Source organism: Micropterus salmoides, unplaced genomic scaffold (genome assembly GCF_014851395.1).
Source record: "Micropterus salmoides isolate LMB-PRFRI ecotype aquatic unplaced genomic scaffold, ASM1485139v1 Ms_hic_scaffold_4, whole genome shotgun sequence".
In the NCBI taxonomy this organism is placed as follows: domain Eukaryota; kingdom Metazoa; phylum Chordata; class Actinopteri; order Centrarchiformes; family Centrarchidae; genus Micropterus; species Micropterus salmoides.
Window position 1 is genome coordinate 5,370,537 of NW_024043372.1, and position 25,810 is coordinate 5,396,346.

Genomic DNA, 25,810 nt, shown 5'->3' on the forward strand with positions numbered 1-25,810 from the left:
GCTTTAGCTTCTATCTTTCTTTTTTTTTTTCACGTCAGTTTAAATCAATTTGAGTCAGTTTGACAGTCTGAATACAACCTTCAAATGTATAATGCAACTGCAAAACTGTCTGCTTCTTTTTGAGATCGCTTTTCCCAACAAATTTGACAACATTTAGTAACAGTAACTAAGAGGGTCGGGGCTTAGCGAAGGGTCAATTGTCCTTGCCAAGAAACATTGTAGGATCGCCCAGAGACATAGAATTTGAACCAACCAACTTTGCTAACACAGGCAAACACAAAACAAGACAAACAACACAAGACATAGCAAGCCAGCTAAGTTATTACTTACTAGTCCAATCTAAGTAGTCCATCTGTCCTGAATACTGAGCTAGCTTCCCAGCCAGCAATTTTGCGTTTAAAAGACATCTAGTAGTAATCTAAACATGGCCCGACGTCTAGGCTAAAACAGGGCTGAATTTGGGTTGTCAGTGAAAAGTTAATAGACGTCTAACGTCTGACGCCAAAGAATAGATTAGTCATCAGTTAGACCGCTATATAAGCTACGTCAATTAGACAGTGAATTTAGAATTCAGTGCATCATTATGGTGTATTTATACAGTACTAAAGCTTTCAGCAGTTACTGAAAGGAAATTACTGAAAATCAATACCATATAACTACAACATGGACTCCATCAGGGGACCTTTGCAGCATGTCACACCCCTCATCTCCTGTCTCTCCCCCAAATGTCCATTAAAGGTGTAAATGGCAAAAAAGTAAAAAAAGTAACATGTTACACTGATGTTGTTGACGATAAACCTTGACAACAGGTGATGGAGAAGGTAAAATGATGGGCAGTCATATGAGATTTTTATAGATCAGTTCATTTAAAATAGTTTAACAATAAAATATAATGAAATGTGAAATGTATAACATGCCACGTCATCAGGACCAGTTACTTGTGGTTGTTGTTGTTGGCAGGAAATTAATCACATTACAGAACTTGCCAACAACCACAAGTGGACAGTAGGGGATGTTTCATTATTTTTTATCATTTTAATAGTCAGACTTACAGTCACCATCACTGTTGTTGTCAGTTCCCTTATTTCTTGGGATGAAGTTGGTTAGCTCGTAACAGCTTCTGGCGTCTCGTGCCATTAACGCAGCTGAAATCACCAACTTCCCCTAAAACATCTTGTTTCCATGAGTCATTTTATTCTCTCACTCACTTGTTTTCACATTTGTGCAGATTCATGATATAATTTAGTTATTTAATCAACGCCAAATAATGAAAAATTATGAAGTCCCATGTCTCCTCCTCATATGTTTTTTCTATTACGTATTGTGTTTATGTATTTTTCTTTCTCTCTCTCTCTCTCTCTCTCCACGTATTTCCTGTTGACTAACTGCCAATGCCCACAAGCCAGATATAATGAGGAAGGAAAATGAAGCAACGGGTGAAGGACACCCAGAAAGGGGGCGAGAGCCAGAAAGGGGGCGAGAGTTTTTTTTTTTTTTACATCCGACAGAAGTTTAGGAAACACAACGCTGGAGACCAGCCAAATTTAGACAAACGCATCAGAAGAAACTGAAATAACCAGCTGGAGTTTAATAATTTAACTGAGGAACTCAATATTCAAAACCAACATAATGCGGAGTTTTCTTCTGCTCATCCTCTTACTGATGGCAGGTAAAACAATTACGAATGCTTGATTACTGATATTACTGATGAATGTTCTGTGGTCTGGTTTCATTCTTTTGTGTTAGTGTCGTTTACCTGTAATGTGACTTGAAATCCTACCTCAGTATATTGTGTTGCCATACTGTCCAGCTCCATTACTCAGGAAACTGCAACACAATACAAAACTCAGGTGAAAATTTTCAAAAATACAGTGTGAAAACACAGTGTACTATATTTACACTCATTCACTATAACTCATTTATAAACCAGTACAGTAGTTAAAGGAGGATTAGAAGTATGTATGAAGTAATTTGTTGAACAGGAAATATCATTTTTGTACAAGGGACATTCTACCAGAAACGTACAATTCCACTTCTAAATATCTTGGAGAAAAATGGATTTTATTCTTTAATCTGAACATTGAGTCATATGGTAGACACTTTAAACTACGTGAAACGCATATCGTGCCATCTCATCATGTTTTTCTTTTTGAATAAAATACATTTTTAAACGCATTTCACACCTAAATTGTCAGGCCCTGTCACAGACAAATTTGTATATGTTAGAATGGTTTTCTAATGAATTAGTTTGACACAAATAGTATTTTCTTATTGATTACATGTCCCTGATTGTCTCTAACATGGTATTATAATTTCTATAAGAAATATAAGCAATGTTTTGGTCAAATGTAGTGAATGGAAAGTCCAGAAAACCTGTCAGGCACTTACATAGTTGTAAAAAAAAAAATACTTTAACAGGATATTTTACAAACACATGATGGTGGGTATGTACCGCCACCTTCATCTACACAGTTAAGACAATTAATTAATCAATATTATCTCAAATATGAATTTTTTTAACAGAATATTTAATGTGACAGGACTGACTGTGGCCTGACAAAAGTTTTGTCTATGAGCATAAAAAGCTTCAAATTTATAGTGTAATGTCTATTTATTCAAATAATGTTATATTATTTATCAGAAATACACTGCTCAAAAAAAAAAAGGGACCACTTGTCAGAACAACACAATGTAACTCCAAATCAATCACACTCCTGTGAAATCAAACTGTCCACTTGGGAAGCAACACTGATTGACAATCAATTTCACATGCTGTTGTGCAGATGGAATAGACAACAGGTGGAAATTATAGGCAATTAGCAAGACCCCCCCAATAAAGGAGTGGTTCTGCAGGTGGTGACCACAGACCACTTCTCAGTTCCTATGCTTCCTGGCTGATGTTTTGTCACTTTTGAATGCTGGCGGTGCTTTCACTCTAGTGGTAGCATGAGACGGAGTCTACAACCCACACAAGTGGCTCAGGTAGTGCAGCTCATCCAGGATGGCACATCAATGCGAGCTGTGGCAAAAAGGTTTGCTGTGTCTGTCAGCGTAGTGTCCAGAGCATGGAGGTGCTACCAGGAGACAGGCCAGTACATCAAGAGACGTGGAGCAGGCCGCAGGAGGGCAACAACCCAGCAGCAGGACCGCTACCTCCGCCTTTGTGCAAGGAGGAGCAGGAGGAGCACTGCCAGAGCCCTGCAAAATGACCTCCAGCAGGCCACAAATGTGCATGTGTCTGCACAAACGGTCAGAAACAGATTCCATGAGGGTGGTATGAGGGCCCGACGTCCACAGGTGGGGGTTGTGCTTACATCGCACCACAGTGCAGGACGTTTGGCATTTGCCAGAGAACACCAAGACTGGCAAATTTGCCACTGGCGCCCTGTGCTCTTCATAGATGAAAGCAGGTTCACACTGAGCACATGTGACAGACGTGACAGAGTCTGGAGACGCCGTGGAGAACGTTCTGCTGCCTTCAACATCCTCCATCCAGCATGACCGGTTTGGCGGTGGGTCAGTAATGGTGTGGGGTGGCATTTCTTTAGGGGGCCGCACAGCCATCTGTGTGCTCGCCAGAGGTAGCCTGACTGCCATTAGGTACCGAGATGAGATCCTCAGACCCCTTGTGAGACCATATGCTTGGCCCTGGGTTCCTCCTAATGCAAGACAATGCTAGACCTCATGTGGCTGGAGTGTCAGCAGTTCCTGCAAGAGGAAGGCATTGATGCTATGGACCGGCCCGCCCGTTCCCCAGACCTGAATCCAATTGAGCACATCTGGGACATCATGTCTCGCTCCATCCACCAACGCCACGTTGCACCACAGACTGTCCAGGAGTTTTCGGATGCTTTAGTCCAGGTCTGGGAGGAGATCCCTCAGGAGATCATCCGCCACCTCATCAGGAGCATGCCCAGACGTTGTAGGGAGGTCATACAGGCACGTGGAGGCCACACACACTACTGAGCCTCATTCTGACTTGTTTTAAGGACATTAAATCAAAGTTGGATCGGCCTGTAGTGTGGTTTTCCACTTTGATTTTGAGTGTGACTCCAAATTCAGACCTTCATGGGTTGATAAATTTGATTTCCATTAATAATTTTTGTGTGATTTTGTTGTCAGCACATTCAATTATGTAAAGACAGGAGTATTTAATGAGATTATATCATTCATTCAGATCTAGGATGTGTTATTTTAGTGTTCCCTTTATTTTTTTGAGCAGTGTAGAAATAAAAGGAACGATGCCATTCATTTGTCAGGCCATGTCACAGGGCGGTCATGCCAGGATTTTATCAAAACAAAACTATGAAAGATGTAGCTCCAATTTGGTTGAGGACAGTCCAATTTTCAGGATTTGTAGTCTGAACAGTCTAAAGCAGTGGCCACAATAGGTAGCCCGATTACTTTGATAGCAGCAATATATATATATTTAAATATATACATATATGGTGTATAAAGCCATCAGAAAACGTGAGATTGAATTCCCCTGAATGAGAAACGCAGGAATTTCCTCTGAGATACTGGGGAAATTAAAATCCATAGTCCATAGGTTGATGAGGACAAATCGCTGAGAGGAACACACTCCTGCACATGTTTAATTGTGAACATGTAAAACCTGCAATTGTCAGGTTCAGACTACGGCTCTGAGACGGTTTCAGAATCTGACATGATGTGAACTTTTGTTTTTGATCTACAGGCTGTAAGGACTCGTCTGAACAGTCTGTAGAAGATTCTGAAGTGAAGAGATGCCAAGAAGGATGGGTGGAATTCACTTGCAAATATCCAAAACAACATGAAACATATCAAAGTATTTCTGTAGTTACTCCCAAAAACACAACCATACAAACCACTAAAAAGGATGTGTGGGAAAACAAAGGCAGAGTTTCCCTGTACCATGATACAAACAATAAAAATCTCAGGGTGGTCATCAAACAACTTGAACCTGAGGACTTTGGGGACTACACCTGTAAATTTACACGACGAGACTCATCCAGTGACCATAAAGTGAAACTGGAAGTTGGTAAAATATGCTGCATCTTTTTTTAATACTCTTGTCCTTTGTTAAAGCACTTTAACTGTTTTACTAGACTCAACCACTGAGTCTTGCCAACTACATTATGGTTTTCACACACAATATTTGCATTGTTGGAAATCACCTGAATTAACATCACATGCCAACAAGAATCTATGTGATTATGTGTACAGCACAAAAATAATTTTGTGTAGCTTCTCTTTAAGAAAAATGCAACACAAATAAAGTAATGATTATTATTATCAGTGTCAAAGACACAGTGACATTTGTCAAAACATCACTAAGAAAACAATAAATAACAAATAAAGAAAGATGTAACAACATATTCCTTTTTTTAATCTGTTACCACCAATCTACCTTGGTGTGCTTGTGTCTTTCAATGCCTGATGCCAATTTGCCATAAAGCACACATTACAAGTCATGACAAGTATGTATACTGTAATGGACATATTTCATGTTGTACCTTTCTTTTTTATTTGCAGAGAAAAAAATGTGCCAGAGACAATTTAATCAAACTGCGTACAGAACAGCTACAACCACCATCACATGTGATTACACAGGAAACAAATACAAGTTCTTCAGCAAACAGAACGGTTTAATCTGTGAGGATATTTTATCAACAAAATCCTCTCTGAAGTTAAACGGGACATTCACTCTCACAGAAACCAACAGTAGCTTCAGCGTGTCCATCAGTAACGTGTCCTCACATGATGCTGGTGTCTACCGGTGTGGAGTGGAAACACATGAAGGAAGTTACAGAGCTTCTCTCAGAAAGATAAAGCTGGAGGTTGAAGGTGAGCAGCAAACATCTGACACTTGAGCTTTTATCTAAATCCCACAGATAATTATGGTGTCTTTGAAACACAGTGGGTTTTTAACAGTCACATTACATTACAGTCACTGATAGACCTGCTGTCTTTCTGTCTCTCTACAGATATTACTAACCTCACAAAGTCTCTAACTGTTGGACAGAATCTTACATACTGGTGTCGATATCCAAATAGTGCTCCGATAAACAAATTCATCTGTAAGGGAGAAGATCCATCTATATGTCAACCTCTAGTAAGCACCGCACAGCGCAACAAGAACACTGGGAAGTTTTCCATGAAGGAGGACAAAGAGAAGAGAAATATCACCATAACAGTGAGAGAAGTAACAACAGACGACACTGGGACATACTGGTGTGGAGCAAAAAGCTCTGATGAAACACGAAGCAGCCCATTCTTCCACAAACTGGTGATGACTGTAGGTCAGTGTTTACATTAATGAATAACAACAGAATTATTTCACCTGTACAGTTTCGGCAACACATTTCATCCAAAATGGATACAGACCACAGAAATAATTAGAACCGTTTGATTCTTATTTGAAGAAGCAAGTCTGTGTCTGACACCCTGACAAGTCAGTTACAGTCACAGGCTCATCATGGAATATTTCTAGGTTATTAATGAGTGATTTTTAAAAAACATATTTATTTTGTTTGCCTCATTGTGTTTTTTATTTTCTATGCTTTTTTACAATTTATCTGTTTATCTGTTTTCTAGGGCTGGGACATGCGTATAATAACACTAAAACTATAACCATTGCTGAGGTCGTCCGTATAGCTGTGCTGGTGCTGGTGTTTGGGCTTAATTTGGTTCTCATCTACAAATGTACGCACATTCACATACATACACACTTTTTAGTTAATGGCAAGAGGTGGGCTAGCAAACAGTGCGTACATACATCCATTAATTAAAAGGTCTGCACTGTCCTTTTCATGTCTGGACATTGATAACTGTTCAGCTTTCAGTATTATACCAATTTCTTGGGATAAACAATGGTGAAGTCATAAAATTATATTAAATGAAAACACTTACTTTTTTTCTGCTTGTTAATTTCTTTTTTCTCTTTGCTTTCTTACATTGTCTCTTTTCCTTTCCAGTATTTAAGCGTTCAAAAAACACAAGAAATGAAGAAGCACAGAACAACGACGAGGTGAGTGTACACATCTGTGTAAATTATTGTACTGTGTTGCAGTTGAGGAGCGGGCAGAGTGGGTCAAGGCTAATGAGAAAAGTGGGAACAGGGGCGAGTTCAATCTCAAAACATTTTGCAGTGGTTTGCAACGTTTTCGGATTGAACATGTTTCTTTGCAACGTTTTCGGATTGAACAACATTCCACAACGGGCTTTGAGGTAAGTTTTCTTAAAGTTTTGTGGGTGTGTCACAGGTGTTACCCAATCAGCTGCGATAAGTTTGTACACACAACGGTGTTAAAAAGGCAGGAAAAAGCAGTGCGCGTACACATCAGGGTGTTCGAGGCACCAACGTTTCCGTTGAAGAAAATGTTTTGCTATGTTTTGTCAGTGCTGAACTCGCCCCAAGTGTATATTTGGATGTAGCAGTCAGGCCAAGGGCACCTGGTGGAGAGCTTGAGGATGGCAGGTTCTGGGGAGTTAGAGAAAGAGACAGAGAGCAAAGCAAAGGGCCCAGAAGTAGAGAGCGTGACGGAATATGCTGTTTACAATGGGCTGCTTGCCTCCATGTCACTGCATTGATGCAGTAATGCAAAAGGACCTCAGACCAAGTGCATAAAACATTTTTCAGAACTTTTCGAAAGGTTGACATTTCTGTATTATAAATTATTTCTTATAATATTCTAATATTTTGAGATACACATGTAGGTTCCAATTTAATCAACTGTAACAATAATTTCAAAAGGAAGCAGAACCACCCCTTCACATCCTTTACCACCACGTCACAAGTTTTATTGTGACGGGGTGGTAAACTTCTACCTAAAATGGCTGCAGTTCTCCACGTGGTCAAATTCCTGACCTAGCATACATGTATTCAATGTGAAATATCATTTTCTTTGTATTAACAGTGTAAAAATATGAATAAAAATCAGTTTTACCAATCTATTTTGCGTGACGGGGTGGTTGGTTTGAGCTTGACGGACCCTGTCTAACATAACAAATTAACAAATAAACAATGACAATCAATCTCAGTACATGCCTGCCTTTGTTCTAGGCAGCACCAAAAAGCACTTCCTCTTTGTGATGTCATTTAAAGCAACAGTACATTTTTTATGGACAAAACAAGTTAGTGTGATGGGGTGGTAAGTCAAACTGAGGGACGCAAAAAAAAAAACAATATTTTAAAAAAATCAAATATCACAAATATTATCCTGAAAATAATCATGGTTTGAAAAAATTATTAAACTTATTTGGCGATATTTTAGATGCAAATGTCTTGTTGGTACAGTACAGACATGTGAAATTGGACATGTACTAATGAAAAACCTTTAAAAATAGTATGTTATTCTTCAGAAATAGTATTTTTATTATATATCATCCTAACAAGAACACTTGAATTGATAGCTTTAAGCTTTGGAAACACACTTTGGGATATTATTGTAACTTATGCATCTCATCAAATGTTGCGGACCCAGATGGCCCCCGTTTCATAGAATGACTCATTAGTTGGACATGACATGCTGAAATTTTTACATTGAAGAACTACATGAAATTACAATCCAACTACATATTTTTTCTACCAGCACAGCAAAAGTTTAGCTGGCTGATATGAGAGACTGTACGCATTCAATGTAGTACAGTGACATCCATGTAAGGGGGAACCCGCGGTTATGTAGTTATAAACATCTCATTCTCATTACAGGCAGTTCTCATCTCAGGGCGTCCAATACCAACACTTCACAAAACATTGATATTTGACGCCAATGGTACCCTTCAGTGTCTCCATGAGACGCGCCGGGGGAGTTTCTGTGAGATGCTTCCAGATGCTAGCTTTCTATGTTTGTGTTAAAGGTGTTGACAGCCCCCTACCCTTATCATAACCATCAGAAATGTTAGTACCTAAACATAAAGTCACTGACTTTATGCATGTCGACCGGCTAACCCTACAGCTGTGCACCTTTAGCGCAAAATACTTGGTCACGCTGCCTGAAAGCGTCAGTTATGACGCATTGAGATGAGAACACGTTGTTCATTAGGTAAGGTCTTTATACACCACTGAAAACATAGTTATGGATATTATATTGCATTTCTGTTAATAAATCCTCAGAAATATTACACACTGAACCTTTAACTTGACATCATCTTTGCGCCATTTTTTGCTGTGATGTAAACTAACCTACCACAGTTTACAGCATGTTAGCTAACTTTTAATTAGCAATAAACTCCCAATACAGGTGAGACTGATGGGAATGTAAGTTTTGCAGGTATTTGGCACAAGTGTTAGACTAATTGATATATTTGACACTAAGTTAAGGCATCACCATGTCATGAGGATGAATGATTGTCTGGGCCAAACTCTGTGTCAGTGTAGATGTTGAAATATTACACTGGGTAAGAGAAAACTCTGGCCTGATGATGGTCTGGATGAAAAGATGAGGACTGTTCTGGCTGCAGTGAAGCCAGTGCAGCTTTGTATGATGCTTATTGTTAGGACTGCATAAACTAATCATCTTCTGTTTTTCATTCTGCTCTGGAAGGATCGTGCCAATGCAGAGATGCAGGAGCGCCCCCAGATGCCAGGTTCAGGAGCTGTTTATGCCACTCCCAACAGTCCCACAAACCCCTCTTCTGCCTCGCAGCATTACTACAATATCACAATTCAAACTTAGTATTGACACATAAAGAAGACAGCAGCACTGAGGAAAGTCCTGTCAGTTAATTCTATATTGATGTAATATTTTTACAGGATTCACTGCATTGTTCACTTTGTTTGATTCAAGATTTAGTTGCAGGGTGTCAATCAACTACCACCTAAAAAGGATTTAATTTAATCAACAGCTAAGCAATATTGTGTGTGTAGTGTGTGCAATAGTGTGCGACTTAAGTCGGACTCGAGTCCAAGTCTCAAACTCAAGTCCCCATCACTGCTTAACAGTTTGTAAGAAATGTACCTATTTAATCAATAATTTGGCATTCTTGCAACAGTTTAATATTGTTTTTATTGCTTCTTCTGATTGTTATCGTTGTTGCATTTGTGGTATTATTGTGAAGGGCTCAGGGGTCTGAAGTAACATAATAATGTGTCAGTAAATCAGGCGTTAGAGGACTAGTTGATCTGAATGAAAGAGACACATGATTATTTGGCAAAGCAGAGATCTTAGTTTTCTTGCCCATTCATTTGTCTTGTTCTCTTTTGTAAGCACTTGGCAAAATGTAAAAAAACAAATAGCTGTCGATTGGATTTACCTGTGTTAGTGTCAACTCCTTTGAATGCTCCAAGAACATTGTGAATGTATACATTTATACATTGAAGAGTAAAGTAATAACCACAGTCATCCCCTCGCAAATTTGCACTTTTATTGCTGTAATTTTTGTATTAGTATTTTCAGCCTTGATACCATCACCCCCCCTGCATCAGCCTCAGACTAATGTTACGACCCGTGGGCCGTTTACTGTATGTGTATATAGGATGTTCTGTGTGTTTTCCTCTCTGCCCTAAGCAGGACCTTGCCCCGCCCCGAATGCTGCAGCCAGCAGGCTGAGGAGCGCGGCTGATTCCACTCTCTCTCTGGAGAAGGAAGCTGCTGTGTGTGAGAGTATTGTGGTCTACAGTGAAAGAGACGGTGTTTACCGAGAGTGTTTGGAGTCTGCGGCGAGCGTGTGGCAGTTGGCAGAGACAGTAACCGACAGTTACAACAGTGGAAGTCCTGTGGTTAAGTGTAGTGATTTAGTGTTTTTGTGTTGCACCGGGTGCTTGTATGTGCTAGTTTGCCTACACTACTATTGTGTTTGTGTTTATCCATTGCCTTAGTTCCCTTTAAAAAGGACCCTTGTTGCTCGCTTCACTTTTTGGGAGTTGTTTTCTGTTTACTTTGTTAATTATTGTAAATAAATCCCCTTTTTCTTTGCAACATATTCCTGTTTCCTCGTTTTCTTCTGCCCTGGAACAATTATAAATTGTACCTAGCTCCTCCCCCGGGCTTCCATCTGAGGTTTGTTCGATGTAATTAATATGTAGATACAGTACACACCATGTGCAAAATGTTATGCATTATTGTTGTTTTATCATTTTTCCCCAAATTAGTACATTTGTACATAGTGTCACTTTTTTTCTTTTTAATACACTTCAAGTTTGTATTTGAAATTAAACAATATTTACCTTCATAGTGAGTGGTAATGAATGATTACTTTGCAGAAAACAAAGTGCATTACAGACAGACAAAAGAAGATACAAATAAATGACACAAAATGTACAAGTACAAATCAGAATATATATAACCCTATTTCAGGAAATGCTGATGAAAAGAAGTTCCCTAAATTTTACTCTTGATATTAGATATTTGATAGAAAACTGTTATATCCTTATAAGAAATTTACCAGTTTCAATACTTTCTGTGGTGTGGATTCAGCTACAATGATGTACTTTAACACAGGTCACAGAAGTTGTTCTGGTTCACAAAGTAAAACTAGTACACTGCTACATTTAATACTCATTTATTATTACATATTTTCCTCTTCACTAATTCATCCGAGACAACAGTGATGCAACCTAGAATCTGTTAATGACGGGTTTACTACACAGGTAGTTGATGGGATTTTGTGTGAATGTGCAGCAGAGCTGGTGTTTAAATTTCATACATGTTATATCAGTCTGTTAAAGGAAATGTCTGACAAAAACCTCTTTGCACACAGAATTCATTCACAAAACGTAAAAATGGTAGTATTGAAAGTGGAGAAAACACAAGCAGAAGTGAAAGTCACATACAGAGTTTTGACAAAATTGCCTGTATGGCCAAACAGGTACAAGAACCAAACTCTTGAAAACAATTCGAGCTGCCGAAACTGTGGCAACAATACTCAGAATTAGTAATATCTGGTGTTAATCCTTGTATCCCCTCCCTCTTGTGTGTCTGTGTGTGTGTGTGTGGGGGGGGTGGGCATGAATTCTATTTGGGTTACACACCGGACGGCATTCAGTAAATCAACTTCCAGCTCAAATACTCCAGACTTCCTTTGACTCATTGCCATTGCTCATTGTCTCTAGTACTTATTTCTTTCATGTTCGTTTCATCTCGAGTAATACCGGTTGTGTTTACCCTCTGCCTCAGGAATCCTGCTACCTACAAGCTGACTGCCAGATCAGCTGCTGACGTTCTTCAGATTCGGACCTCGCCATCGCTCACCTGCCTACCCCTTACTCGTACCTACCTCACCAGCCTCTACAACAACTTTTATCCGCTGGTCTGTAGTGTTCTGTGTCTGCTTTTGAGTTCACCCACAACGAGACATAACAGAATAATCTAGCTAACATGGACCCAGCAGAAATAGATGCAATTAGACAGGAATTAGCAAACCAGGGGGTTTGAGTTGGACAAACTTGAGTTTTCAAACAACAGCGTATAGTTATGATCCTGACCAGTTTATGGTAGTGTAAATTATAGGTTTAGTTAATGACAGAGTAAGCTGCTCAGTGGGCTTTATGGGTCAGCCGTTCTATCTGTGAGCGATTTGAGCTATTTGTACCTATTGTAGGGGAAGAGAGGCAGGTGGTCTCCTTTCCTTACATGTTAATGATCTATGTTAACTTTTAAGGACACCGAGACCATTTTACACGCCTTCATCTCATCACGCCTGGATTATTGCAACAGCCTTTTCACCTGTTTAACCCAAAAATCTATTGATCGACTCCAGACTGTCCAGAACTCAGCTGCCAGGCTTTTAACCAGAACAAAGAAATATGACCACATTACTCCTATTTTAGCTTCATTACACTGGCTCCCAGTATGTTTTAGAATTGACTTTAAAATTCTATTGATCACTTTTAAAGCTCTTCGTGGCCTCTCACCTTGTTATATTTCTGACCTATTAGTCCCATACGCACCAGCACGTACCTTGAGATCCTCGGGCAGAGGTCTGTTGTCTGTTCCAGAGTCTCGACTGAAAACTAAAGGGGACAGAGCGTTTGCTGTCAGGGCCCCGAGGCTCTGGAACAGCCTGCCTGAGGAAATCAGGTCGGCTGAGTCAGTGAACTCTTTTAAGTCCCTTCTTAAAACATACTTTTATAGGAGAGCCTTTCCCGATCTTATTTGACTTTATTTTATCCCTTTTATTTTATTGTATTTTACTTATTTTATATTTATCTTAAACGTGTATTTTAGTCTTTTCAATGTTTTCATGCTTTTTTCTCATGCAATCTGAAACAAGATATATATATATATATATATATATATATATATATATATATCAAGACGTGTACTAATGCAAGTGTGTAAGTCTGTCTGCAGAAATGTACTGACAGGAAGTCTACAGCGATGGTGTGACTGAAGGAAATGACACATGGAGCAGACAACTGAAATAACCTGGCCCCGAGGAGCGACTGAGCTTAACGTACATAGTTCCTGGAACAGTACTGTACAATAATGTATGTCAAGTTGATCACTTTTCATGTTGCTGCTGCAACCCCTTTCCCCTTAGAGCAGCAACATGTATGTAACTAGGGAACGCCCTGAATATAATAAAAAGAGAGGAAACGGAAGAGATACCTCAGAGCGGTTGGAGTTTGTAACTGAGTACATCTCTGTCCGTTCTCCTCGCGAGTAAAAAGCTATTAACTCTCTTGTCTTTCTTCCTTGTCTGATATTATAGATGTATGAACCTGACACGCACCAATGTGATCTGAACCATTTGTAGGTGTTGAAGAAATATTGTGAGCCAGGTTCAGGTGTGAAGAAGTTTCGGAGACTGATGAAGACTTAACATAGCATGGTTTATTGAGCCCGGCCGAGGAGACACAGTGCCAGCGTACAACATGTCAAATGCCAACACCAAATCTGAAACATCTTTTGGTCCCTTTTATGCTTCTCTCTTCCCCTTAGTGCCTGTAAGTTTCTCTATTAGGTCATCTTTCACCTAGAACAACTAATCTATGTTTAGAATGCTTTGTCATAGTGGACTCACTGTCCATGAGTTGTACTCTAATCTGTGGAGCCAGTGAGTTCTTGTAAAAATTCTTGTATGACTCAACCTTGTAAGAGAACATTGATATCTGCTAGCCTGACGTCTGAGCTACTGTCTTTAACTAATCAGTCTATTGTTGTCTCCCTGACAAGTACACGTGAGAAATACCTAAAGCTAGAATGTCAGAAAACATCTATGGGGTCAGCTAAATTACTCTAAGCTTAGACCTGTCTTACCTTTCCCTGTTACATCAACAAAGCCCCTTAAGAAATATTCTCATCAGCAGGGGTTTCACCACACAAGCTGGGAGACCTGCTAGGAAGGCATTGCAATAGTTGAGGCAAGAGATAACCATGGGCTGTACCAGAAGCTGGGTGGTGTACTGACTAAGGTAGGGCCTACATTTTCTTATGTTGTGAAGAGCAAAGCAACAGGGCTGGGAGACAGCGGCAACATGTTCTAAGAAGGACAGTTGGTCATCCATTGGACACCCAAGCTTCACACCACCTTGGTTGGAGTGATGGGAGAGGAGACAGTTTTTCAGCCAATTTGCTGAGACTGTGGAGTTGTCTGGCAGGAAAGACAGTTAGAGTTGCATATTGTCTATGTAGCAGTGGTGGGAGAAGCTAGGCGAGCAAATGCTCAGCCCCAGTGAGGTGGTGTAAATTGAGAAGAGAAGGGACCCTAGCACTGAGCTTTGGGGCACCCCTGTGGAGAGGCAATGAGAGAAGGACAATTGTCTTCCCAAGCCACAATGTAAGATCGCCCAGAAGGGTAGGATTTGAACTACTGGGGCGCTGTGCCCAATATGCCCCATTGCTCATACTGTGGATAGAAAGATGTTGTGGTTGACTGTGTCAAAGGCAGCTGATGGGTGTAGCAGGATAAGAACCGAATACTGGGTTGCAGCTTTAGCTGATCATAGGGCTTCTGTTACAGTCAACAGAGCTGTTTCAGTGGAGTGGCCACTCTTAAAACCAGACAGATATTCTGAGACCTGTTTGAAGACCACCCTTTCGATTGTTTTGGATAGAAATTGTAGACGTGAAACTTGCCGATGGTTCTCGGCTCGAGCATTAGTAGGAGTAAGGGTGTGACCAGGGTCATTTTGAAAGCAGTTGAGAAACTTCCTCTTGTAAGTTTGCTAAAATCCATTTGAGATGTATATCTTGTGGCTGCTTTGTGCTCGACTAGACAACTTTTCTAACACAGGAAAATATCAAGCAAGTCAAACACCACAAGACACAGCAAGCCAGCTAAGTTGTTACTTACTAGTTCAATTTTACTAATCCATCTGTCCTGAACACCTGTCCGAACAACCTGTTTCTTGTTGCTCATAGATGAACCTTTAATTTGTGTGTTTTTAGTGTTAAAGCATAGTACATTCCCCACAGCAAACAGCAGGCCAACACAGTTAGACACAAGCTGGTGATCAAAGTGGAGCATTTAGCAGCTGAAAAGACAGATATTTTCCTCAGGAGTTGGCGTAGAACTAAAACAGAGCTCAAAGAGAAAGAATACTGGATTTAATTTCATCAGGTGACACATACACAACTCCACATAACTGCTGGATGTGGAAATAAGCAATGGTTTGCTATCAAGTTCTTCATATCAATTTAAAAAGTAATTTTAATGTCTATTTGGGTTCACAGCTTGCTTCCACTGTCCCAAGTGGCCAAAATCAGTTGCTACAGGTTAAACTATCATCCACAGGCCTCTAGTTTTAGGTAAAAATCATTACTATAGAATAATAAAACCTCTTTTGTTTGATCCCCCAGTCACCTGTTACAGAACTACACAATTTATGATGTATTAAGTACTTAATCCACTCACGATTAATGGTGAGGTTGTACCCATTTAGTTGACGTTTGTAGTTTATATAACTGACACTGATCATATTTCATGGTGTGTCAGGGACTTTCCAACAAGATGTATTTTCTCTCTTTACACTAATTTCCTAATAACTGTGTAATGAAGTAATGTATGAAGTGGGAGGAGATGTGACGAACACTTAAGGAAGAAATATAAAATGGGAAGCATAGCACAAAAGATATAAATTTAGGAAATACAGCTGTGCAGATTGTGGAGACCAACCAACAAAAGAAAACTTGTCTTACAGAGGATCTCAGCCGCCAACAAAATGAAGAGCTTCCTTCTTCTCTTCCTCTCACTGATAACTGGTAAAACCTTTTCTGCTATTGGACTTGTTAAATCCCAGCTTCTAAAATGATTAACCAGTTGGTCTGGGTTGGGTTATTCTCATTTTGTCTTAGTTTATTATAAAACAGCCCACATTACTGTTAAGGTTAACCTTATTAAGTTTGGTGCCATTATTCTAAATTAGTATTTTGATGTCAATTCCACAGTCAGTAGAGTCACTATGTTTCAATGGAAATCATTTTGCCATAAATCAGATGTAACATGATTCACACTTTACTGTACGAGTGTGGTGATGTGCATTTCCATCATGTGTTAGCACAGTGTCACAGTGTTTTACGTTTTACCTTTCTTGTTTATTTGCAGAGACAGACGGCTACCAGAGACAATTTATTCAAACTGCGTACAGAACAGCTAAAACCACCATCACATGTGATCACACAGGAAACAAATACAAGTTCTTCTGCAAAGAGAACGGTTCAATCTGTGAGGATATTTTATCAACAAAATCCTCTCTGAAGTCAAACGGGACATTCACTCTCACAGAAACCAACAGTAGCTTCAGCATGTCCATCAGTAACGTGTCCTCACGTGATGCTGGTGTCTACTGGTGTGGAGTGGAAACACATGAAGGAAGTTACACAGCTTCTCTCAGAAAGATACATCTGAAGGTTGAAGGTGAGCAGCACACACCTGAAAGTTGATTTACTCAAACAGAAAATTAAGGTGTTTCTGATATATGTTAAAAACAGCCCCTGATAAAAAATGCCTTCTCTCTTCAGATATACATTGCTTCACAAGGTCTCCAACTGTTGGAGAGGATCTCACATTCCAGTGTGAATATCCAAATGGTGCTCTGATAAACAAATTCCTCTGTAAGGGAGAAGATCCATCCATATGTCAACCTCTTGTAAGCACACAGCGCAACAGGAACCCTGGGAAGTTTTCCATAAAGGAGGACAATTGGAAGAGAAATGTCACCATAACAGTGAAAGAAGTAACAACAGACGACACTGGGACATACTGGTGTGGAGCAAAAAGCACTGACAAAACACGCAGCAACAAATTCTTCCACAAAATGGTGATGACTGTAGGTGAGTGTTTACCGTAAAACTTATTTGCTAAAATCACTGAATTGACCCTGTAATGCAAATTGCCCCTCGGGGATAATAAAGTTATTATTTATCCCCGTGTTCTGCCTATATTTGGGACAGGCGTCCATGTGGGACAGGCCTTTAATTCCTTTTGCACAAAACTGAAACTACTATAAAACAGTCTATTTATTTCAAACAGAATAATACTAATTATCCAGTAATATCAAATACACGTCATTCATTTGATCTAGCTCAGACAGACAGCTTGTGCGCTTTTATTTTGAAGGCAGCAACTAACAAAAACAACAACAGGGTGCAGGATGAGAGAAGTGTGGCAGAAGTTAGTAGAGAGCAACGGACTTCACATTACAGGATTTACAACTTGGATTAATTTTTAGGAAAAGCTGTTTTGATTCTTTTGATTAGTGGACTCTTACAGACTAAAGGAATATAAATAAAATCATAAAGGGACACATCCGACTTAATGAGCGCTTCAAAGGTAACGGGAGTCAGCACTTTTTTTCCTTTCCTCTCTTGTACCAGGCTGGTTACATCGGTAAATCTATAAGAATTTGACTTTGGAGCTTGTTGTTTCCTTTAAATGAACTGAATGTCTGAATTGTGGAGAATCTAACCGATCTAATGATGTGTTGCATGTCCATATTGACATATTGATCATACATTTAAGCATTAATATTTATATTAACGATCTAAGCAGCTTAGAAGCAGCTAAAGTGGGCGACCCCGCGGGGTTTAAGAGGTTTTATACATCAAAAGAACTTCTATAAAAACCAGACAAGGCGTTTAATTGAGGCAGGACTTTATTTGTCAAAATGTGTTCCCACACCAGGCCAGTAAAGGAGGTAGGCGGCTATTTGGGACTCTGCTATTAATACAAGTTTTACAGTACATTACAGTACAGTAATTTATTTTGTGGATATAATCTGACACTGGTTCAGATTGTAGGAGGGTAACTGAGGGCAAGCATTAAAAGAAAGCTATAGTAATGACTGATTACTGCTGGAATTTTATTTTATCTTATAAAACTATTTGAATAAATATTGTGTTTTCGGTCTGTAGAGTTTCAGGGTCCTGTTCAGTCAACTTTGAGTATGTTAGTCCCAAAGTGCATGCTGATGAATAACGAACGCCATCATCAGCGTATCGCCAGTACTAGGATTCACAAAAGGGACAGGTAAAGCAATAGAAGCAGTGAAAGAGTTGAAAAGAAGAAAGAGTCAATGTACTATCAAGTTATAAATGCTTTTGTTTTCATTACCTGCACTTCAGACCATTGTGCTGCAGGGATGTGACAGCAGAACTAGGAGGCTCAGTGTTCCGATGCTCAATTCTGAGGCTGTTCTGTAAATAGTTTCTAATAATTATAGCAACTTCTGACTACTTCTTATAGGAATTTCTGAAATGAACAACTCCCCGTTTGAAGACTCATTGCCAGTACAGACACAAATACAGATAACATAGTTGGGTGAACAGATACACATAAACTCTTAACGGATGGGTTCACAATAATCACCTTCCTATCTGTGCATTGAAAGTGTTACTGGTCACTGTTAATTGCAATTCATCCTGACTGTGAAGAGATGCTTTCTTAATGGGTGTGAAAATGCATTGTGAACTTAGCACTGAACTGATCAGGCAACCCACAACAACCACTCTGCTGCTCCCCGCCAAAAAAATAAATCAAAAACAACCTGCTGAAAAACATCAAATTGTGTTTTTCACACTGTGATTTTTGTGCAGAACAACCAAACAAGCTTTAACATGTTAATTAGTCATCTTTAGAGATGCTGGAGGGCAGATTGTTTTAACTGTTAGACAGAGCAGCAGAGCTAAGTGAAGCTGATCGTCTGCTGATATGATACGAGAGTGGCATCAGTCTGCTCATCTAACTCTCTGCCAGAAAGAGAACAACAACATTTCCCACAATGTGAAATTATTCCTTTAAAAGCGTGTTACACAACATACCTTATCACAGCAGGTATTTTGACTTGTCACAGTAGGAAAAGCAGGTGTTAATAACATTAACAATAGCTGTGTTCTGTTCGAGTAAGTGAGTCAGCGTGAACAATACCAGGACCCTGAAAGTCATTTATTTAATTATTTTCATATTCATAATCTGACCTCTAAGGGTTATTCTGTCTGTTTTCTTGCCAAATTTATTTTAAAAAAATTTTTCAGTATCCCGAACATCATCACCAACATCTCCTGATTCTTCAACCCAGTCAGCTACTTTGTCTGTTGAGAGTTGTGGTAAGAGAGCACATTTGATATCTTAAACCTTCTGCTGCAGAAGAGCAAGAGGGAACGTTTAATCTAGATTTTTATTTTGTTGTCTGGTTTATCTTGCAGGTGGTGCTCAGGTCATCATTACTGTAATCGTCTGTGTAGCTATGCTGCTGCTACTGCTTGTGCACTTATTACCAGTTTGTAGAAGAAACGCACACATAGTGGACACACAAAACCTCATTCACAACAGCTCCAACTTGTCTGCAGATGATTACTAAAAAGGCCAAAGCAGACAAACTGTATGATGTTAGTAATGACTAGACATGACTTTTGATGATGTGTGGAAGTAGATTTATTTCATATTTTTTCTCATTTCTGGTACACAGTGGTAGTTAAATCCAGGGATACACCCTACTGGTATTGACCAAAGAGTTTATTCAATTAATGCATTTAACTTTTCCATCTTGTTTCCTTGGATACTCACTGAATATTTAGTTCATGCATCCAAATATTGATGATGCCTATTGCATAAAGTAGCTTTAATGATTGATAGATCACTTTTTTGTTTAAATATTAATGTTCAGAGGGGAATAATAGACCTGTGTTTGTGATCAAGGGTGTGCTGACCTCTCTACATTCTTACTGGGCAGCAGCACCAAAATATTTGAACATACTGTAGGTGTAGAACAGTCTGGAGTAGGCTACATATAGGCCTATGTTACACCACAATAACCCCTTACCATATACAGTATATCATAATAGTTACCACATACCTGAAAATTAACATCGGACAACTGTTGCAAAAACAAATATTTCCTTATACTGTGCTAATAAATAAACATAGCCTCTTATACTGCCTTTTTGCTCATCTTTATCAACAGAATCTGTAGCCTAATAATTTTATTATATGATGTGGACCTAGGTGTCTTTGTGCTTAGCCAAGGTTAACGTTGCTGTTTTGATATTGATTGGATTGCCTGAGTGAGCACCAGCAGGAGCTGACGGTCTATCCAGCTTTGACTACACTACACCGGTGTGTTGGCCCACCAGGAAAATGCCCTGTGTGCCAGATTACCTGTCCACCAGAGGTTTACTAATTATTACAAATAACTTCTGGGACTCCTGTTTCATAGACACAAATAAGTAAAATAAACATTGGCCAGCTATGATGCAACATTTTCACTCTTACAGTGACAGAATCTCCTTTTTTTGCCCTGTGTGGCGATCCTGTTTGTTTGTTATGAATATTCGGTTTACAGTGGTCAGATTTTGATGCACTAAGACCTCTGATAACCAATTGGCAAACACATTTCCTCCCTGTTTTCTAGAAAGCTTCTGAACAGAAACCCAGGAGCATAACTTAACAGGAGCAAAACCCTCCCTATAAAGTACACATAAATATGATAATGTAATGTATGACACATTTCATATTTTGTTATTATTTCACATGAAGAAGGAAGATATACAGATCTTAAATGATGTTTTGTTAAACTGTGAAAATATAGTTAAACATATGAGATGTTGGTGTGGCAACAACACAGCTAATTGTTTTCTTTTAAATTAAAGTTTATTATTATTATAAACTTTATATAAATAAGTATTTATTATACCTTTTAAATAAGTTACTCCTAAATTTGTACTCGGCAACTCACACACTCCATCCTCAGTCCGCACGCAGTGTTGAAGCAGATTCTGCTCAGTCCAGCTCTGGATCCCCACAACCAGCATCTCATCGTCCTCTTTTCTCCCCAACCACACTAATAATTGGTGACTCCATAACCAGAAACCTCCGTTTCTTTAACGCTACCACTCGCTGCTTCCCCGGTGCCACCACAGCTGACATTTTAAAAAAACTCCAGGACCTGATGCCATCGCTCCCGTCCTCCATCACAAGAGTGATAGTCCATGTCGGAACAAATGACACAGCTCTTCGGCAGTCTGAGCTGACAAAATTAGATTTTAACCGTCTTCTTAACTTTTTAAAGCAGTGCGGAAAGTCCGTTTTTATCTCTGGTCCCATTCCCACAGTCGGTCGCGGTGCTGGCCGCTTCAGTAGACTCCTTGGCCTCCACGACTGGCTCCAGTCCGCCTGCAGGGCTCACCGTGTGTTTTATGTGGATAATTTTAATATTTTCTGGCAAAGAATGTCTCTTTTTAAGACAGACGGACTTCACCCAAACAAACGGGGCTCAGAAATGTTAGTTGCGCACATACAGCATGTGGTGCGGTCCACACATGACTTACGTGAATGACTAATCATTCATGCAGCACACCTGGACAAACCACCGCTCACTGAACAGATCTCTGCCTCACTGCCACAAACAACTGTCTCCACCTGCTGGCATGTAAAGCCGTCTGCTCCCAGCGCTGTTCCAAAGACTTCTATTCCTGTCATCATCACGCATAGACCAGTAAACCGAAATGTGCACATCCCACACAGAAATCATAGTAATCTCTTAAGGATTAGGACAACTGCACCAACTCCAGCACCCAGAACAAACTCATTTAAAATGGCTCTCTTCAATGTGAGATCACTTTCAAGTAAGACTTTTATCTTAAATGATTTTATCTTGTCTGCAAATCTAGATTTTATGTTTTTAACTGAATCCTGGTTGCAAATGAATGACTATAGCCAGCTATCTGAACTGTGTCCGCCTCAATATGATTGTTTTAGTCAACCGAGGGTCAGTGGTCGTGGTGGTGGGCTAGTGAGCGTGTATAGGAAAAATTTTAAATGTCATCAAGTACGCTGTAATGAATTTAGCTCCTTTGAAGTTCTCACTCTTAAAGTTGGAGGGCTGCAACCTGTCATATTTGTTATAATTTATCGCCCCCCAAAACCGCCAGGAGGATTTTTATCAGAACTTCCTGAATTTGTATCTACTCTGGTTTTAAATTATGACAGAATTGTTCTTTGTGGTGATTTTAATATTCATGTTGATGACCCCAACAATGTTAATGCAACTGACTTTTTAAATATGGCCACTTCTTTTAACTTTAAACAACATGTCAAAGGGCAAACACATAACCGTGGTCATACACTGGACTTGGTTTTTACCCTGGGTGTCAGCATTTCCTCTGTGGAATTAGTGGACATGACCATATCTGACCACAGATGTATTGTTTTTAGCTGCGATTCGCCTGTTACTCATGCCGCCTCACCAAGCTCCGTGTGTTGTCGCATCTTTAATGAACAAAGTGTTTCAAAGTTTTGCGCATTCTTTCAGAGCCAAAGCCAACACCTGTCTGATTCCAACACCAACAATCTGGTCGATCACTTCAATCATATCTGCTTGTCGTCACTAAATATTACTGCTCCTCTAAAGGTTAGGCCTACGTCTAAAGCTAGTAAGCAACCCTGGAAAAATGACAGCATTCGCAGCCTAAAAAGGGAATGCAGGAAAGCAGAGCGCAGATGGAAAAAATCCAATCTCCAAGTCCATTACCTCAGTCTGAAGGATTTATTAATTAACTACAATAAATGGTTAAGGATGCGAGAACACACTATTTTTCTGAACTCATTACTACACATAAACACAATCCCAGGTTTCCGTTTAAGACTGTGGATCAGCTGGTAAACCCAACCCATCCTTGTGCCTCAGCTGGAAGTAATGATGACTGTGAATTGTTTTTATCTTATTTTACCAATAAGGTGGTGTCAATCAGAGCCTCTATTACCCCCACGACCTCTTACTCAGAGGTTCCTCACCAGCAACAACAGAGTTTTAACCAGTTTTATCCCATCGACTTGTCTGAGCTTTTAAAAACAATATCACAAATGAGAGTGTCCTCCGGCCCACTTGATATAATACCTACAAAATTTGTACTAAAAGTAATAGATTCTGTTGGGCCCCATTTGATCTCTGTTTTCAACAGCTCCCTATCTACTGGTTGTGTCCCTGATTATTTTAAAACGGCTTGCATGAACTCACTTTTAAAGAAACCTGGTTTAGATCCCTCCCTCCCACAAAATTTTAGACCAATTTCAAAACTGCCTTTTATTGCAAAGATTCTAGAAAGAATTGTGTCCAAACAGCTGCTCACTGTGCTGGAAAATAACAAAATATTTGAAAAGTTTCAGTCTGGTTTTAGGAAGTACCACAGCACTGAGACTGCCCTGCTTAAAGTCACCAATGACCTTTTAATGTCTGCTGATGAAGGCATGTGCTCAGGCCTAGTACTCCTGGACCTTAGCGCTGCTTTTGACACCATTGATCACAACATCATGTTAGACAGACTGAGGCACTGGGTGGGGATCTCTGGTACTGCTCTAGAATGGTTTTCATCCTACCTGTCAAATAGGAAGTTTTGCGTGTCTGTAAACAACTATGTCTCTTCATTCTGTCCAGTTAAATATGGTGTGCCTCAGGGGTCGGTCTTAGGACCCATTTTGTTTTCCTTGTATCTGCTTCCCCTTGGACATATTATCCATAAACATGGCATTTCTTTTCATATTTATGCTGATGACACACAAATATACTTGCCCGTCAGATCCACAGACCCTGGAATGCTGAGTTCACTTAACAACTGCCTTTGTGAAGTTAAAAAATGGATGTCAAATAATTTCCTCCAGCTGAACTCAGACAAAACAGAAATCCTGGTCATCGGGTCCCAGCAGATGGCAGTCAAATACTGCCAGCTGGTTCCCTAGTAAATCACATTAAGCCTGTGGCAAAGAACCTTGGTGTTTGGTTTGATAGTAATTTAAATTTCGAGCAGCACACCACAAAGCTTGTTCAATCATGTTTTTATCAACTTAGAAATATAGCAAAAATTCGATCTATGTTAACTTTTAAGGACACCGAGACCATTTTACACGCCTTCATCTCATCACGCCTGGATTATTGCAACAGCCTTTTCACCTGTTTAACCCAAAAATCTATTGATCGACTCCAGACTGTCCAGAACTCAGCTGCCAGGCTTTTAACCAGAACAAAGAAATATGAACACATTACTCCTATTTTAGCTTCATTACACTGGCTCCCAGTATGTTTTAGAATTGACTTTAAAATTCTATTGATCACTTTTAAAGCTCTTCATGGCCTCTCGCCTTGTTATATTTCTGACCTTTTAGTCCCATACGCACCAGCACGTACCTTGAGATCCTCGGGCAGAGGTCTGTTGTCTGTTCCAGAGTCTCGACTGAAAACTAAAGGGGACAGAGCGTTTGCTGTCAGGGCCCCGAGGCTCTGGAACAGCCTGCCCGAGGAAATCAGGTCGGCTGAGTCAGTGAACTCTTTTAAGTCCCTTCTTAAAACATACTTTTATAGGAGAGCTTTTCCCGATCTTATTTGACTTTATTTTATCCCTTTTATTTTATTGTATTTTACTAATTTTATATTAAATTTTCATGCTCTTATCTTTTTTTTGTATTATTCTTTACACTTGTTAAAGCACTTTGTAACTTGTTTTTGAAAGTGCTCTACAAATAAGGATTATTATTATATATATTATTGTACAAACCTGTATGTCGGTGATGCTGTAAATCTAAAGACAATATATGAGGATTAATGTTTCCAAAATATTAACCTGTCTGTATTTTAAACCTACAAAACTGAGGACATTTTGTATGGATAATGACTATTATATGGATTCAGACTGTATGTTTCATTCTTCCTGGCAGGATCATCTCTCCGAGGAGATACAGCAGCACGTCCACAAGCCAGATTCAGAAAATGAGGTGAACACGATTTACTGCCAACTTTCCCACAAACCCCTCTGCCTTGCTGCATTACTCTGTGAGACACTGATCCTCAAACCCAGCTCTGCTGCCTGACAATATTCTCCTGTGACTTATAGGATTCACTCTTCATCCACATTGTTTGAGTCACCATGGTTTTAACTGGACTTTGGGACTTGTTGGGTCAGATGTGCGACCAGGCTGGGCAGGTTAAGCCTGGTCCCCACCTTCACCAGCTTTATAACCTTATTTCAAAAAATACTCTATTAACTTCCCACAATAGTCAATAAATTTGCAGACAAAAACTTCTCTGGAGACGGTCAAGAGTCGGTGCAAAAGAGTTTATTCCAAAACAGGACAAATAAACCAGCAACATCCCAGCAGGCCGGAGGATGAAGTCAATCCTATGGTCTGCAGACAGTCTTATATATATATATCTTCTGGGCTGGTTCGCCCCTCCATGAACTTCTTTTCCTCTGTTATTGGGTTGTTTTTACCAATTAACACTGTTCCCCAGCTGTCATTTATTACTGTATTGTTGACTTTCTACATCTTTATGCTACTGGATAAGAAGTTCATCATTTACATTTCAACTTCAGTCTCGCCGTATTTTCTAAAGGTTACGCATGCTTAATTTGACACACAATTATATTTTTTAAACAATTAATATAAGAATAACATAAGT

The 25,810-nt window shown here is 39.5% G+C and overlaps 1 protein-coding gene across 3 annotated transcripts; it reads left to right on the top strand.

Moving 5' to 3' along the window:
• Positions 1-1,521: 1,521 nt before the first annotated feature.
• Positions 1,522-25,777, top strand: LOC119885747 (polymeric immunoglobulin receptor-like). Of its 3 annotated transcripts, XM_038695964.1 has the most exons (7): positions 1,522-1,669; positions 4,697-5,020; positions 5,515-5,826; positions 5,967-6,281; positions 6,577-6,684; positions 6,957-7,009; positions 9,528-10,903. In XM_038695964.1, the coding sequence occupies exons 1-7, from the start codon at positions 1,630-1,632 to the stop codon at positions 9,657-9,659; spliced, it is 1,284 nt and encodes a 427-aa protein (XP_038551892.1). In that variant the 5' UTR covers positions 1,522-1,629; the 3' UTR covers positions 9,660-10,903. The 3 variants fall into 3 exon arrangements, with proteins under 3 accessions (XP_038551892.1, XP_038551893.1, XP_038551894.1); XM_038695965.1 differs by lacking the exons at positions 5,967-6,281; positions 6,577-6,684; positions 6,957-7,009; positions 9,528-10,903 and adding exons at positions 16,887-17,198; positions 19,398-19,469; positions 25,069-25,777; XM_038695966.1 differs by lacking the exons at positions 5,967-6,281; positions 6,577-6,684; positions 6,957-7,009; positions 9,528-10,903 and adding exons at positions 16,887-17,198; positions 25,069-25,777.
• The last annotated feature ends 33 nt before the right edge of the window (positions 25,778-25,810 follow it).

Coding starts and splice junctions, on each gene's coding strand:
- LOC119885747 (XM_038695964.1), top strand. CDS start 1,630: ATGCGGAGTTTTCTTCTGCTCATCCTCTTACTGATGGCAG. Junction 5,021..5,514: donor TAAAGTGAAACTGGAAGTTG/GTAAAATATGCT, acceptor TTTTATTTGCAG/AGAAAAAAATGTGCCAGAGA. Junction 6,282..6,576: donor CAAACTGGTGATGACTGTAG/GTCAGTGTTTAC, acceptor TCTGTTTTCTAG/GGCTGGGACATGCGTATAAT.